The 16,387-nt window shown below is 41.6% G+C and overlaps 7 protein-coding genes across 7 annotated transcripts; all 7 read left to right on the plus strand.

Moving 5' to 3' along the window:
- Positions 1–343: 343 nt before the first annotated feature.
- TM35_000222380 (uncharacterized protein) lies at positions 344–2,227 on the plus strand (the record flags this gene model as incomplete). The annotated part of the gene is made up of 1 exon (XM_029027285.1): positions 344–2,227. The coding sequence occupies one exon, from the start codon at positions 344–346 to the stop codon at positions 2,225–2,227; it is 1,884 nt and encodes a 627-aa protein (XP_028881505.1).
- Positions 2,228–2,827: 600 nt separating this feature from the next.
- On the plus strand, positions 2,828–5,302 carry TM35_000222390 (uncharacterized protein; the record flags this gene model as incomplete). The annotated part of the gene is made up of 1 exon (XM_029027286.1): positions 2,828–5,302. One exon carries the CDS (start codon positions 2,828–2,830, stop codon positions 5,300–5,302), a length of 2,475 nt encoding a protein of 824 aa, XP_028881506.1.
- A 294-nt stretch (positions 5,303–5,596) lies between these two features.
- On the plus strand, positions 5,597–6,550 carry TM35_000222400 (uncharacterized protein; the record flags this gene model as incomplete). Its single annotated transcript, XM_029027287.1, has 1 exon — positions 5,597–6,550. One exon carries the CDS (start codon positions 5,597–5,599, stop codon positions 6,548–6,550), a length of 954 nt encoding a protein of 317 aa, XP_028881507.1.
- A 324-nt stretch (positions 6,551–6,874) lies between these two features.
- Positions 6,875–8,968, plus strand: TM35_000222410 (uncharacterized protein; the record flags this gene model as incomplete). The annotated part of the gene is made up of 1 exon (XM_029027288.1): positions 6,875–8,968. The coding sequence occupies one exon, from the start codon at positions 6,875–6,877 to the stop codon at positions 8,966–8,968; it is 2,094 nt and encodes a 697-aa protein (XP_028881508.1).
- Positions 8,969–9,471: 503 nt separating this feature from the next.
- Positions 9,472–11,361, plus strand: TM35_000222420 (uncharacterized protein; the record flags this gene model as incomplete). The annotated part of the gene is made up of 1 exon (XM_029027289.1): positions 9,472–11,361. One exon carries the CDS (start codon positions 9,472–9,474, stop codon positions 11,359–11,361), a length of 1,890 nt encoding a protein of 629 aa, XP_028881509.1.
- Positions 11,362–12,935: 1,574 nt separating this feature from the next.
- TM35_000222430 (uncharacterized protein) lies at positions 12,936–14,996 on the plus strand (the record flags this gene model as incomplete). The annotated part of the gene is made up of 1 exon (XM_029027290.1): positions 12,936–14,996. The coding sequence occupies one exon, from the start codon at positions 12,936–12,938 to the stop codon at positions 14,994–14,996; it is 2,061 nt and encodes a 686-aa protein (XP_028881510.1).
- Positions 14,997–15,390: 394 nt separating this feature from the next.
- TM35_000222440 (putative exosome-associated protein 2, putative,3 exoribonuclease) lies at positions 15,391–16,263 on the plus strand (the record flags this gene model as incomplete). Its single annotated transcript, XM_029027291.1, has 1 exon — positions 15,391–16,263. One exon carries the CDS (start codon positions 15,391–15,393, stop codon positions 16,261–16,263), a length of 873 nt encoding a protein of 290 aa, XP_028881511.1.
- Positions 16,264–16,387: the final 124 nt, after the last annotated feature.

Consider the following 16,387-nt stretch of genomic DNA (forward strand, 5'->3'; position numbering starts at 1 on the left):
GAGTGAGAGTGGGGTACTTCCCCTTTCTTTATTTGTGAATAATGTTTATTATTCTTCAGTTATTGCTTCTCCTGCCTTACAGGATTATTACTTTTAGTCTAGTCAGTCTTGCGTAATAGTATACATGGTTTACTTTATATATATGAGTTAGCCGTTGTAATACTGTTTTTCTTTTTTCTTTTTTTTTATAGTTCCTCTTGTGTTCTCTCACGTATTTATTTTATGCGGAGTAAACCATTTTTTTTTTGTTTTTATTCTTGTTTCTCTTTGCACATTTATTTCTTCTTCTTGTTCATTTTCTTACTCTTGTGAGGGACGTTTTGATATTTGTGTGAAAGAGTAGATGGATCCAGAGAGAGATGTGAGGAACAGCGGTGTGGAAGAGGAGAGTGCTCAGGCCACTGCAATGACCCCACCAGTCTTTTTTCATCTTAACATGCGAGAAATAACAAACGCACTACTGGTGCCATCAGACGCACTCTCTGCAAAACTGCAGAAACAACAACAACAGCAGGTACAACAGAACAACAACAATAATAATAATAGTAACAGTAACAGCAGCAGCAGTAAGCCTAATAATAGTAATAGTAACAATAACGCCGTAGACGTGGATGATGTGTATGTTGGTAGTTACGGCAGTGTTGTGGATGTTGGTTCACTGAGTCGTTCCCAGCGCTATCATCGACATCACAATACACTAAAGGCGGCTGTTCTCCAATCTCCCGACAGTACATATTATGTGGAGGAGACGCTGTTGATTGGCTCCGTTGGCTCCATTGGCCGCCGTGGTGGTCTGCTGGACACAAGTGGATATCCCAACAGTGAACAGCGACGGGGATTAACTTCAATACCAAAAACAACAACATCAATACCAGCATCAATACCAATACCAACAACAACAGCGCAGAGTATCAACAGTACAGATTCCTCACCTATTATGCGAAGTGCACCGCTGCCGGTAAATCCATCCTCCACAGCACGAACACAACAAGGAACAGAGTTCTCGTGTACACCATCATTGCGTAGTGTTACTTTTCTTGTGCGGAAACCATCAAAGAGTGATCCTACTGTAGATGCGGGGTCTGAGGATGATGGAGAGTTAGAACGGCCACTAATGCCGGATAATACGACAAATGGAACAAGAAAGAAGAAAAAGAAAAGTGTTCGATTTCCAGAAAACGTGATAAAATCTGTTTCATTTGTACAAGCAGATGATCAGCTTCATTTACTTGTACAGTATAATCGACCATGGTATGCTCATTTAGTTCTTGTTATTGCTAGTGCCTTTTTTGTTCTTCATTGGGGATTTATTGCTCGTGTAACAAATTATTCCACTTTTACAGAACGTATTGGAGTATCCGCGGTAATATCATTTGTTGCGTTTGGATTTGCTGCCGCTTATTTATTATGTTTTTTAGCATTATCATGGCGACCAGATAGAGAAGAGAGAGAGTATCTCTTTGATTTTTCACGAAATCGTTCTGTTATTTATGTGATTACAGCTGGAGTTATAGCTCAACTATGCCTTGTATGTGCATTTATGTTTTGTGTGAATGTAGTGGGTCTTGTATGTTTCTGCTGTTTTCCACTTATTTTGACCTACTTATATGAAGAATACAAGAAACACAGTGTATCTGTGTTGGATGCCGTTGGGTGTGTACTAGTTGTGAGTTCCATCGTTGTTTTTACCGTTGGTGCGGAAGTTAGAGGAGGAGGCCCTTACACTCGTGTATTAACGGTAGTGTTTGGAATGGTGGGTGGTATCGCTATGGCGTTTTTTCTCTTTCAATTACGCACGGTTAGTAGACATGTAAGTAATCTTTTTGTGATGTCGTCCACTATTACAATTACAACGTTAGTGCTTGCTTTTATTTCGTATGCTACAAATGGTTTTACTATACCCATTGGGGAATCCCACCGTCCTCTGACGGAGATATCATCTTCCGATTTTCTTAACATTATCCTAAGTGCTCTTTTTCTCTTTCTCTCGTGGTTTGCCTATCACTGGAGTTCTCTCTTCTTTGATCGCATGACTCTTTCCGGCAGCTTTTCACTCGGCGGCCCAATCTCTTTGCTTGTTTTCTTTCTACTTTCTTTACCAACGGCGGCACTTCCGTATGAAATTGCTGGTGGTGTAGCGATGGGAATTGGCTGTGCTTTAGTACTGTATTCAGGATACCGCTTTCGGCAAAGTGTTGAAGTGCGGATTGAACTTGAACAGGAATAAATGGAGTTAGTTGATGTGCGTTTCTTTTTCTTTTCTTTGTTTGTTTGTTTGTGGAAGATAAGTAATAAGCGAAACAAACAAAAAGAGGGAAAAAAGAATGAATAATAAGAAGAATGTTGTATGTTGACTTGATTTTTTTTTTTTTTTTTTGTTTCATTTACTCTTTCCCAAGTGAAGGGTGACTTATTTCGTTAAAAAAAAAAAAATACCCGACAAGAATACTAATACACTTATTATTACCACTATTATCATTATTATTACTGTTGTTATTTTTTTTTTTTCATTATTTTCTCTCAATGTGTATTTCTTTGGTACCCTAAAAAGGAGAACACAGTGCATTTTGAGAAGTGTTCCATTTTTTTTTTTTTTTCTGTTTTTATCACTTCCTTTCTTGACGGGCAAGAAAAAAAAAAAAAATTATGTCTGTGAACTATCTGCGGTCGATTTTTTATTGTTATATACATTTGTGTGTGTTTGTGTGTGTGAATGATTTTGTATGTTTGTGTTTTGTTCTTTTTTTTTTTTTCTTTCCAGTATCACATTTCTAAATTTATTACTTTTCTTTTTATTTTCTCTCTTTTTGCTGTTCAGCTAGAGATAATGGAGGAGCTGCTCGAGCGGGAGATCAGGGATCTCCGAGAGCAGCAGGCCCAACTCGAAGAGGAACTCATGGCTTTAGATGTGGCGACGCGGAGGGCCCCCTGCAGTGGCGGTGGTCTCATTGATGTGAACACACTTCAGCCCACAGCTCCCACGATCGCCGCTACGCGAGAAGCAGCGACGGTAGATGCGGCATTTACACTTCATTCGGTAGAGACACGACTTGAGCAGTTGGAGGAGATGCGACGCCGACAGCGACGGGCAGCCAATCGGGCCTTGCGGAATTACTTCACTGCTGTGAGCGACTACCCGAGTTATCAGGCCACACGTGAACGGCGGCTGCAGGAGGCGCGTGGTTTCTCCTTTGAAACGCGAGAACTGCAGAGATCCCAGCGTATCCGCACACGCCGGATGTTGGAGGAACAACAACAGAGAGAACAAGAGGAACAGGGACCACAACAACGATTGTCTGGGGAGGAACCCCGTCAATTCCGTGCGAGTCCAGTGCCGCCCTCAACATATATGAACAAGTACGCTCTCATGGTGGAGGAGTGGCGGCAGCGGCGGGCCGCCGTGGAGGAACTCGCCCTCGCAAGAGCCGAACGCATGCAGGAGGCCGCGGCGTATCGTCAAATGACCGCAGAGAGTCTTCGACAAACACGCGAAGTGATGGGCGTGCGGCGCAGCGATAAACCAAAACGGGCACAAAGTGCTAGTGGTGCTGAAACTGCAGAGAATCGACGGAAAGTTGTGGAGTTACGGGAGATTCCATTAGAGGTGAAGATGAAACTTTGGCCAGCACTTGAGGAACATCAGCAAGTAAGGAATGCACGCATTAAACAGCGGGCGGTGGAACGACTAAGGGAGATGAAGGAAGAAGAGTCCCATCGTATGGCACTTCTTCAAAGTGCACAACAACAGGAACCCCAATTTGGTATAACCCTCGCTGCGCTACAACAGCAATTAGGACCATTACCACCACCTGTTGTGCCTGTTGGTGGACCAATTGTGGCACCATCTACCCAACAAGGTGGCGCACCTCAATTAACTGTGGTAGGTGGTGTTAATACCACTGCTCCTACTACTGCACCTACTACTATGCCTATGCCTACTCCTGTTACTACTACTGCTCCTCTTACTGTGCCTACTACTATGCCTACTACTGCTACTACTACTGTGTCTATGCCTATGCCTATTCCTACTCCTGTTACTACTACTATGACTATTCCTGTTTCTGTACCTGTTATGACAACACCAGTAACAACTGGAGCCGCAATAGGGGCTGTTACTTCTCAACCCTATGTCCCGACACCATCTGTAGCGATAAATAAAGATAAAGAGGGGACCTCTGCGGTTACTGTGAAGAAGCAAGTTGAAGGTACAACACAACCTCACTCAAAAAGTCCAAGTCCTACTGTTGCAGCAAAATACAACAAGAATTTGACTTTTAAACCAAAAATTCGAGATGGAGTACCCAATTTTAATGCTTTATGGGCAGAGGAGCGCTTAACCTTAGCGGAACGTAAACGTAAAAAGCAGCCCACTAGTGTACAACCTTTTAATTTAACAACCTCTGTAAAGGATACTGTTGTTCGGGGTCGCTCAGCGGTGCTGTCGAATCGTTTCATATCATCATCATCTACACATCAGCGATGTAGATCTGCTGGAAATAAAACACAACCCATACGATCAGTTTCACAGCATAGTGAAAAAGAGGAAAAAAATAAAAAAATTGTTCCAAAAGGAACCCGTGCCCACGCAATGCGCACACAGGCAGTATTCAGCAAATATATTACTTCATCAGAAGCAAAAGCTCCTGGTGAGCCTGAAAGAGAGGAGGTTAGAGCATTAAAGGAGGCCTACCGGCGGCAAAAGATAGTAAATGCAAGGTTAAAAGAATATGTGAAGAACAGTCGATGTAATACAGATGCTGTTATAAAAGAAAAAGTACGTGCACTTCGTCGACGAACTCGTGAAATGGAACGTGAAGCTGCAGAACGTCTTGAAGAGATGCGTACACGTGTAGCACAAATACCTCCCATTTTTGTAGAGCCTACACATTTACATGATATTGCGAAAGCACGTGCAGAAACAGAGAAGGAAATTATGCAAATGCTAAAAGACAGTGGATTAGATGGTACGACTCTTACTGCAATATTGGGAAGTGGTACTGGTAATAATGATGCAGTAATTCCAGAAACAATTGATAAGGTGGAAGCAGCAGAAGTGGTTAATGCTGCAGTGGAGACAAAGAAGGAAGAAAGTTTGCTACAGCAAGGGGTTGAAGAAAGTGTCAAGAAGGAAGTAGAGAAGAAGTCCACTGATGACTCCTCAACATCTGAAAGTGAAACTGATAGCAGCAGTGAAAGTGACAGTGAAAGTGATACAAGTAGTAGCGTTAGCAGCCGCAGTAGCAAGAAGAAAACTGGGGGTCAGTATGATGATGATTTTGAAAGCAGTTCTACATCTTCATAAGTAACCTTATAGACAAATTGATGATGAGACACTCGAGTGTCTTATTCTGGCCATAGAAAACAAAAAAAGTAAGAAAAAGAAAGAGGAAGCACCAATAGAAGAAAGAAAACAACAACAAAAAAGAAACGAAATATAGAAGATGAAAAGCTTCTGTGTGTGCGTGTAGGTTGCATGATTCCTATCTTGACTGATGGATGAATGACTAAACTCTACTAATGATTTTTCACTATTCTGATTTTATTTCTCACTATCCTCTTCCCTTTTTTTTTTTGTATTTTTTTATTCTTTTAAAAGATGCCTTCAGGTGCTGGAGAGGTAAACTGTGATGCCTCTATTGAGTCTAGAATTCATCAGGACTTTCTGACACAGTTGCAGTCAAGTAGATTCAATGGTGTATTAAGACTTCGCGGGAAATACGTGCGTCGCACTATAGCAACTTCTCCTCCCACTAAAAGGCCACGAGAGTGTTCTGATAAGAAAGGGCCAACAGAACTCCCACAAGATGATATTGCCCTCTCTGTATTGAAGGCCATTGGTAAAGTCTCTGACGCTCCCTTGCGAGGACTGGAGCTCCGTCACGCAAGGATCACTGCCAGTCATATAGGCTGTAGTGAGAAGGAAGAGAAAGAGACAGAAGGAGAGCTGAACGAGAAGGCTTCGGGTCCACTCACACTGTACACTTATTTTTCTCTAGGAAATTTCGTTTCTTTGCGTATCCTCGATTTGGAGTGCAACAATCTTGGAGATGACGGTGTTACGCAACTATGTCAATGGTGTTTACCACAACTGAAGTTTCTTCACTCTTTATTTCTTGCCAGCAATGACTTTGGACTGACTGGGTTGGAGGCAATTGTACAGTATGTAGAGAAATACCACGTGTCTGATGCTGTTCCTCGTGTTACCGCTGAGAAGAGTGAACTGCATGGACTGGAGGCGGTTGGTCTTTCAAACAACGCCATTTGTGTAAAGGATGAGTCTACCGCATTGCTTTGCCGACTGCTACTCGCTTGTCGACGTGTATTGCACCGTTTGCACATGAATCATGTTCACATGTCCACTGCTTCGTCGGTGTCTTTGCTCAAACTCGTTACTTCAATAAATGACGAACAAATTCCGAGATTTCCCCATCTGCAGGCCATATATATCAAGCAGAATGAAATTGATATGGATGAGTTTCGATCGATCCAGCAGAGAGTTAGTGCCGTGTCTGCACCTGCTGCTGCTGCCGCACATACTTTTGTCGTTTAACGTTTGTATTTTTATTTTCCCGGAAAAGAGATATTGGAATAAATGATATGCTAGACATTTTTTTTTTTCACTATTGAGTGTTGCGTTTCCCTCTCCTCCTCATTTTTTTCACCCTCTGCCGTGCTATGTGTACCACCCGTTTTTTTAATCGTTTTACTATTATATGACCTCCTAATCATATCTCTTTTTATCTCCCAGTGATATCAAGGAAAGCAATCTCTCTCACACACAAATAAACAGAAACAAACGTACGCATAGGTAGGCAAATTAACGAAGAAAAGGAGGTGAGCAGGTGTGAAATAAAAAGAAAAAGACGAGAGGGAAATGGCATCCACGATTCAACAGCCACCCTTTGTGCATACCCTGCTTGGCCCCGAGGGTCTCCTGAGTGATGATGACAATGAGGGGGTTTCCCTTCTTCATGACGATCTGGAAGAAGAAGAAGAAGTAGGGCGGAGAGAAGTGAATCCCGCTCACGGTGAGTCACTATCCGATCCGCTCCTCGCACCGTCCATTGCGTCTTCGTTGCTTCCTACTCAGCATGACCCTAAGCCAGACGATCTCTACAGTAAAGTCGAACAGAATGGGGCTGGGGCTGGGGCTGGTGGCTCCTCTGCTGCTTCTGGTGATGACTGGCGGCGGAGCGGCAATCGACGAAGGCGAGATCTACCTCCACTGAGCGAACCACGTCGATTCTGGCAGTTGTTTGTAGGTGTTCTGTGCTGTTTTGCCGTCTCATCCAGTTATGCATTTAATCTCTACAGTGGACAACTGCAGTCCAAGTACAACTTTACCCAAAGTCAAATGACCACTATTACTACTGTTGCTGATGTGGTCGGTGCAGTAATACTTATTTTTGGTTTCTTGTATGATCGCTATGGCGCATGGCCTCTTTTCTTGACCACAATGATAACTTTTTCGCTCGGTGCGGTATTGTTTGGCTTAACATACGCAAATGCCATTACAGGGTCAGTGCCAGCCTTCTCTGTATATGTTTCCTTACTGGCTTTGGGGACTTCATTACTTGACATTTGTGGTGTTATGACACTATTGTCCATATTTCCTGTTAACAGAGGAGCCGTTGTAGCAGTAATGAAAACGTTTTCCGGAATGGGTTCTGCTATTCTAGGTGCCATTCACTTGGCCTTTTTCTCAGAAAATAATGACAGTGATACGAGTCGTTTTTTTTTCTTTGTTGCTGCTGTGGCATCTGTAGTTTCATTTCTTGGCCTGGTTTTCGTGGAGGTCCCACCCTACATGATCAAAGGATGTGAGCAGAATGTCCTTACAGATGAGGAACGGAGACTACGACGACGTTTGAAGAGACAATATCTGCGTCAGAAGGCTCCTGCTGCACGTTTTGCTGTTGGTGTTACTATTGTGTTGATTTTAGTGGTGTTTCTCCCCACACAAGGGGCTTTATCTGCGTACTTTGATCTTGATCACAAATACCACGTTGCATTTGCATGTATTGCTATTGGTTTACTTGCACTATACCCAATAATGGCTTTGCCACTGAAGATATTTGACCGTAAGGTTAACTTACTGGACGCAGGAAGTATTCCATGCACCTCTAACCGTGTAAGTCGCGCAAGCCGTTTTACACGGGATAGTATGAACAGTGCTGCTGATGCAGCTGATATTGATTTTATTGCGCCTCAGTACCAGACTACAGCAGTTGAAAACTTCCGAACGTTTCGTTTTTTGCTCCTGGTGTGGACGCTTTTTTGCCTTTTTGGGGCTCATTTTATTATATTAACGAATATGCGTTTTCTGGTTGGTGCTCTTGCAGGGAAACCTCTTGACGAGTCTTTTATGGCACTTCTTGTCGTGCTTGTTGGTGTCGGCAGTGGAGTTGGTCGTATTTTGTTAAGTATCTTTGAGATGGCTACCCAAGGTAAACCTGCTGAAAGACGAATGCCCATTACGTTTATATTATTTGTCCCGACTGGATTTACCGTGCTTACTCTTGTCTTAATTATGTTGGTTACACCTAAAGCACTTCCTATTCCTTGCTTTATTATGGCATTAGCTAGTGGATGTACGGCAGCAGCTGTTGTTATTGTTTTACGCACTATATATGCAAAAGATGTGGCTAAACATTACAATTTCTGTATGGTTGCTGGAATTGTTGCATCAGTAGTAATGAATCGTCTTGTATATGGTGAGTGGTATACACATCAGGCTGCCAAGCAGGGTGGTAGTTTGTGTTACGGCAAACAGTGCGTCTTGATGCCCTTATTGGTGTCTCTTGGTATGAATATCTCTGCTGTTGCCTCCACTGTTTATATTCATTGGGACTACAGCAGGTACTGTAGAGAAATGCTTGAACTGCGAGACGACCGATTACGTGGAGGGAGACGACGTAGCGTATTTGAAGATAGCGTATTAACAGAATCTGTGAACCCTATGGACTAAAAGGGCGGTCGTGGGATGTCTAAAAAAAAAAAAAAAAAGGTTGAATGAGAGTTAGTTATGCAATGTCTCGGAGTAAAACTTAATTTTTTTTAGTATTTTTTTGTGTTCATATTTTATTATTATTATTATTATTATTATTATTTTTATTTTTTTATTTTTATTTTTTTTTTTTAATTTTAATTTTGCCGGAAACTAGGAACGAGCATTTTTTCACTAATGTTGCAGTTCAACATAAAATTTCTTGTTTGCCAAATGAGTCGTTTTGTACTGACAATGTGTTTTCCAAAAGTATGAGAGGCGTCATATGATGTCCCGGTTTTGTTTTTTTATACTTCTGTTCCCCAACTTTTTTGGCGTTCTTGTGTCTCCTAACAATTGCTTTTTTTATTACTATTATTGTTTCTTCTTGTTATTGTTATGTTTCTTAATGGTGATGGTGGTGTTTTTATTACCTTGTATTGATTAGATGCATTTAATAGCTGTGGTGGCAGCGTGTATTTGATATGATTACGCAGAAACTACGGGAAATGTTAGAACGGCCAATCGCACGGCGGCAGAGACCTGATATCAGGACTCCGCAAACTGTTGTGGTTGGAAAGCGAATGACGGTTAACGGCTGCGCGTCTATTGTCTGTTTGACTGGCCAGAGAGCAGAGGAACGGCATCAACGCCATGCGGTCCTTCAGGGCATTGGACCAGGCGATGTCATTCGCACACCCGCACGTTATTTTGATTCGATTGTGGAGGAACGACGATTGCCGAAGTCTCAACATTGTCGAATGTGGCGGCGTAGACCTGCCGGTGAGGCCACGTGGGGACCAACACGTGTGGTTCCTTGTTCACATCACAATAAAGTGCGGATGTGTACACGCTGTCCGTGGATGGGATTGGCGGTAACAGCATCCAGAGATATTAAGGCAGAAAGACTCCGCCGGGCTGTGGAGACCTCTATTGCTTTAGACAGTACGTCTTATTCTATTGCTTCTACTAGTGGTGGTGGTGAGACTGTTAATACCAATGGTGATGATAATACTTTCTTAACTGATGAGAAGAAGAAGAGAGGGAAACGTACTTGGCCTCCTTCTTCAGTACGTTTTCTAGAACCATTTGATATCTCTGTAGATGCACACACTATGCGGGAGATGGAGTTTCACTTTGAACAGGCATCCCAGCGGGAATCCACTGGTAGTGTCAATCAAACAGAGGGAAATAAAATAGAGACTGCAGGAAAGTTCTGTTTTTCTATGGATTCAAAAACTGCACCTGATTGTTTTTTATGTACACTTGAACAACAACGTCTTCTTGCCTCTTTAAACCGATGGGCAGAGCAATTGGCTTTCCCTATACAACAAACACTTTGTTCAGTTTTTGTATTACAACACCCTCGAAATCCCTCAGCACATACATGGGAGCGGGATCTTCATGTAACTCTTCTCTTACGTCAAGATGTCTCTCGCTTTGGTGGATACACGCCATTGTGTGGACCATCACAAGCAGAAAATACACTCTCTTTAGAGGAACAAAAACTGGTAGATGCCGTACTCTCTGCCGCACCATTAACACAAAATATTGGAGTCGCTACATTGTGTACGGATGGTTCATTGAGTTGTCTCTATCCACAACCGCAGCGAGTGGATTTATCCCTGGCAAGATCTACTGTAGAGAAAGAAGTTGTGCCTTGCACTGCAGTCCATGGTTTTTCTGGAGAAGTACGAAAGGCGGTGTTACCCTTCATGCATAGTACTGTTGCCTTTGCTCTTAGTTCTCAGGATATTTCTGTGTTGGAGCATTCATCACCTTCTCTCTGGCGACAAGGGCAGGCGCTTGAGGCAGTTGGATCTCTCTTACTTTCCCTTCTTGGGGATAAACAGAGTGATAGTTCTCTAGTTATTTTTGCTGATCATAACTATGAGGATCCTTTAGGGGCTTCTGTGGCGCAGAGGAGTGGATCACAACTTCTTGCTTTAATACTTACACAGTTGTTTGAAGAACACTTTTCACAATCTGTGCTTCATGTTGTGAAGAGGAAACGAGAAGGAGAGAAGAAAGGTTTAGTAGATCTTCTCCATTTATCTGCTGTAATGTCCACATTACGTGCTGAACCTTCACTTTGGGTCTGTCTTATTGACAGTAACTCGGATGTAGCGGCAGCGACAAGTTTTTTTCGACAAGGAATAGAATTTATTCGACAAAAGTCTATTCTAACACCAAAGAAGTTTCTCCTTATTCAGCTTACTGGAAGTGGAAATTTCGATTTGCTTTCACAGGCTCTCTGCGGGGTACGAACTGTGTTGGAAGGACATGGCCAACTCCACTTGGAGAGTGGGATTGTTGATATTGATCCCTGGACAGCTGCTGCTGTTGGCTACGTTGTATTGGAGTTCACTATATAAGTGCATGTCCGTACTTGATAGAGAATTTGTTTCTCTTTCTTTATTATTCGATTAATTTTCTTTTTTATTATTTTATTTTTCTGTTCTTAACATTTCCAATGAGAATATCTGTAGATGGTGGTCAAGTAGACCGAGTAGATTTCCCTTACCAATAAAATTGCCTTTTATTTTTTATTTTTTTCTTTGTTAATAAATAACAAGAGCAGAAGAAGTGGACTCTTGTATAGTATCTAAATTAGGAAAAAGAAAAAGAGAAGAAAATAGTAAAAAAAAAAAAAAAAAATGTTGAGGTTAACGTTACTGCGCTACCATCAGCCTCTCATTCGCTTTACATATGCCTTAAAGAAGAGTGGTGTGAGTGTTGGAAGTAGTACGGCTGGCTCTCCAGCAAAGTGCATTCTGGAGACATTTGATGAATTACCAAAGAAGTTCAGACCTCACGTTTTTACGGAAGAAGAGATGGAGTTAATTATGACTGGAGGAGCCACACCGTATGTGCCAAAGTCTCTTCAGCGCAAGAAGGCAAAGTAGACACAGTCTCACATTTTTTTTTCTCTATTTCTTTCTTTCTTTCTCTTTGTCTCTATGTTTGTTTGTTTCTTCTTTTATCTATCTTAGTTGTTGATGTTGTCTCTTTCTTTTGTTTCGTTTTTTCTCTTCGTTCTCGGTTTATTCTGATGCTTGATATTCTCCTGACAGAATAAAAAGTGAGATGTTGAAGAAGAAAAAAAAAAAGAAACAAAAGAAAGAGAAAAAAATATATAAATATGTACGTTAAGAGAGAAAAAGATAAAGAAATAGTCTACATATGTGTTTAAGATTATTTTTCTCTCTTTCCATCCCTCTATGAGGAGACTTGAAGATTGGAAAAGAGGGGGAAAGAAAAAATGTGGACAAATTCCTCTACAGTGAAAGTAAAAAGAAAAGAAGAAGGATATTTGTTTATTCTAGCGAGGTGGGGAGTAAACTTCTATATTACTCACAATAGTTGGGCAGATGATATATATATACATGGGTGGTACATATGGATATCAGTGTGTTGTTTTTAACACTACTATGGGGTGATCTTTCTCTTTAAGAGTACATATCCATTATTCTCACTATTCTCTCTTTTTTCTCTCTTTATTTGTTATTGACGAATACGTCAAATGTGTTGAGTGTATACATACATGTAATTCTTTTTTTTTTTTCTTCTGTTTTTTGTTTCTTTGAATTGGGTTGTGGGAGTAGTCTCTTCCTACATATATATATCAAGGATTGAAGGAAAACAGCAGCAACATCAATATAACGAAAACAAGGTGAGAAAAATATCCATAAAAACAAGTGGCACTATCATCCGTAACAAGTGAGAAAAAGAAAGAAAGAAAAAAAAAAAAAGGGGGGTCAACTACAATAATATCAACAAGCCAGCAACACCAAAATAAGAAAGAAAAAAAAAAAAACAAGAAAAAAGCGAAAACAGGAGGAGAAAAAATAATAAAAGAAAAGTATAAAAACAATAAATATAGAAAAAAACTCCAAAGGGAAATCAAATAGACCCCTAAGCATAGTGAAGACTATTTAGAGGGACATATATGAGTTCCAAACATCGTGATCCGTGCAATGGATCCGCATTGCATTCCTCCACTCCCCGTTCACACACCCGCACGAAAGCTCAAAGTTCATCGCAGGAAAATCCAAACACACCACGCCGCACGAGTGGATCTCAACCGGGTCTCATCGTCGCACGCGAACTCTACAAAGTGCTCGAGCAGGAGCGGCGGGAAGGCACCACACCGCGCAGACGCTCCTCCTCACGCAGTGCTGGACAGGCGTCCAGGCCGAACTTTCTCTTTTGTTATTTGTGTGGACAGCAGTTCAGCTCGGCGAGTCTGCCCATTCACCAGCCGCAGTGTTATGTGAAGAAGCTCATAGAGTGGGAGCGCATGGATCCCGCAAAGCGTGGACCAAAGCCGTTGGATCCCAGTGAACATGAGGAGCAAATGAAGAAACTAGCCACACTTGGGAGTGGAAAGATCAGTAAAGAAGGTAAAATGAAGGGAAAAGATCTCGATCGCTTTAATGAAATGCAAATTGAACACTTTAATAATAATATGTTATTAAAGTGTGATAACTGCGGTCGCACATTTCTTCCAGATCGTTTGGAAGTACACCAACGCAGTTGTAAGCCGGGATCTGCAGGGGCTTCTAAACCAGTTCCGCGTGGATCAGCGGGTAAAGCGGAAAAGAAGGTCTCAACAGCAACAACAGCAGCAGCAGCAGCAACAACAGGAACGACAATAACAGCATCTGCAGAGGAGGTAGGGAAAAAGGGAAAGATTATATCCAGTGAAAGGAGTACAAAAGAAAAAGATCCAGAACCAAAAGATACAAAGGAAAAAGAACCAGAACCGGCAGTTCGCGTGGAGAGAGTTGTACGAAATACTGGAATAAGTACTGGTTCAGTATCAAAGGAACGCAGTACTTCATCTTCTTTACAAAAATTAAGTTCAAAGCATGATAGTTCGGAGAGCATGCCATCGTGTAAGGATCCCTTGGCATCAACGAAACCTGCTGGAGAGGATGAGCTCTCTGAAGCTATAGTTGCAATCACTTCCAATCCTGTTTATAAGAATGAAAAAGGTAATGGTACCAAAGTTAATACTACTAATAATATTGCTGATCCTAATGACCATGGTGTTGCTTCTACTGGTGAAATGAAGTCTTCTGGTATTCACTTTCAGGTAAATGCGAGTAGTAGAGAGGGTAGCACAAGGGTTGAAGTAAATCCTGAGAAGCGATGTGCAAGCGCCTCTGTCAATTCTACACATACCGACTCTTTGCAAGCTTCTCGATTGAGCGGAGACTCGGCAGATAAAGGGATGGGAAAAGGTCTTGCAAGTTTTCGGCGACTTGAGGAATCAGCAAATTCTCTGGATATTGTGGATATACATTTGCAAGGTTCAGAAACATTCGATGGAGAAGGAGTGTCCCCTAGACGTTCTGTAAAAATTCCACTAAATAATGTATCTCGCTTTAAAAATGTGCCATCTCGTATTAAAATAGATAGGCAAAAACATGAAGAATTACCAAGGTGTCGTTATTGCAATCGTACATTTAACGCTGAACGTCTCAGCAAACACGAGGAAGTATGTTTGGATCGTAATAAACCACAACGAAAAGCTTCTACATCTACTGGAACTACCAATACCACTACCACTACTACGACTACTACTACTACTACTAATAATAATAATAATACTAATACAAATGCTACTAATACTAATACCAATGCTGCTGGCACTTCAGCGTTGGATTCAGGTTCAACGAGGGGAAGTGGTAAGTTGATACCTCCTGCGCCGCGTAAAGAATCTATTAGCAAGAGACAACAACCTGTAACAGCAACGACAACAGGTACGGGAAATGGTACAAATACGGCAGATACAGTATCTAATTTAGTTGCTGTGGAAGCCACACCTGATAAGAGTACCAGAAGTTCTTTAAAAAGGGCAGGCAGCTGCGGCGAGAGTAATGGAGGTTCCACTGATAGAATCCCAAAACAACGTTTTTGTATTGAATGTGGGGCCAAGCTGTTGCAGCCTGAGATCCAGCGTTTCTGCGCAGAGTGCGGGGCAAAGTTATTGCAGTACAATTAGCATATGTATTAATCATATTTGGTTGCGTAAATGTGGCTTGATGACGCCTTTGGCATGACGATAGTTGATAAGAAGAATGATTGCGTAAATATAAAGGCAAAGACGAAAAGAGAGAAGAAAAAAAGAAAAAAACTCCAAAAGAGAAAGAGACCACTCCTACCGACATTATGACCAAGCAATTATGGCAAAAAAAAGAAAAAAAGAATGGATTAACGAAAAACAGGGACAACAAGTGAGAATAAAAAAAAAAAGGTATCATTTCACCTTTTTTTTAGCAGATGAGAATAATATATTGTATTTTTTTTTTCTTTCTTCTTTTTTTTTATTCTTTTCTTTTTTCTTTTCTTTTCATTTTTGGATTCAAATAGGACCAGAAGGTTGTGTTGAGGTATATATGTCTCTTCCACCCGCCACGGGAGCTGTGGAGCTTGTCTCCTTTAACCAACACGTGGCGCAGCTCCTCAGGCAAAAGAAGCGACTGGATGAACGTTCATTCAACAGTATTCGAAAGCCACAAATTCTCCAGGATATTATGGGAGAGATGCGGACGGATGGCGTGCTGGCGTCCACTTTGTACACAGACAATACAGGCACTTGTGTGAATTGCACAGTTAGCGGTGTATTTGGTCCTCCACCAATGGAGTATCCAGACGAAGGTCGTCTTACAGTAGATGTCACGGCTCCTTTTTTCTCAAACCAAAACACTATAAAGATTGAGGGAGCATTACGTGAACTAGCCAGATTTGTGCGCTCAACTATTATCTCTTGCATGGATCTCAGTGAACTTTCTGTGATCAGTGGAGAAGCATGTTGGGTACTGCAGGTGGATTTAGTTCTGCTTAACGCTGATGGAGGTCTGCGGGCCGCTACTTTACATGCCGCTGTTGCCGCACTAAACAATCTCACATTGCCCAAGGCACGTCTCCCTAATGGTGATGTGGTGGAGAGCAAACACCTGCAGTTTCATCGTATTCCTGTGGCTACAACGATTGGTATGTTTCTCGCTAATGGTGAATTGCAACTCTTAATGGATACGAATGCAGCAGAGGAGGGTGTTGTAGATGGTCTTTTCACTGTTGTACTCGATGAGTCTGACGGAATTGTGGCATTTGTACACCATGGAATGTATGCGGTTAACCCATCATTGTTAACTGGTGTGATAAATGCGTTCACTTCACATAGTAAAGCGCTTCGCTTGGCTATTGTTAAGTCTAATGCCTCAACCGGTTGTTGTGGAAATGAAGAGAGTAGTCTAAAGAACGAGTAATCGGAAGTGAAGGAAGAGAATGAAAAAGAATTTTAGGTTATACTGCACACAATATTCATATGGTACACATGTGTGTATGTGTATGTGTATGTGTATGTGTGTTTTTTTTTTTTTTTTTTTTTAT

Source organism: Trypanosoma theileri (genome assembly GCF_002087225.1).
Source record: "Trypanosoma theileri isolate Edinburgh chromosome Unknown TM35_Tth_22_V1, whole genome shotgun sequence".
NCBI classification, from domain to species: domain Eukaryota; phylum Euglenozoa; class Kinetoplastea; order Trypanosomatida; family Trypanosomatidae; genus Trypanosoma; species Trypanosoma theileri.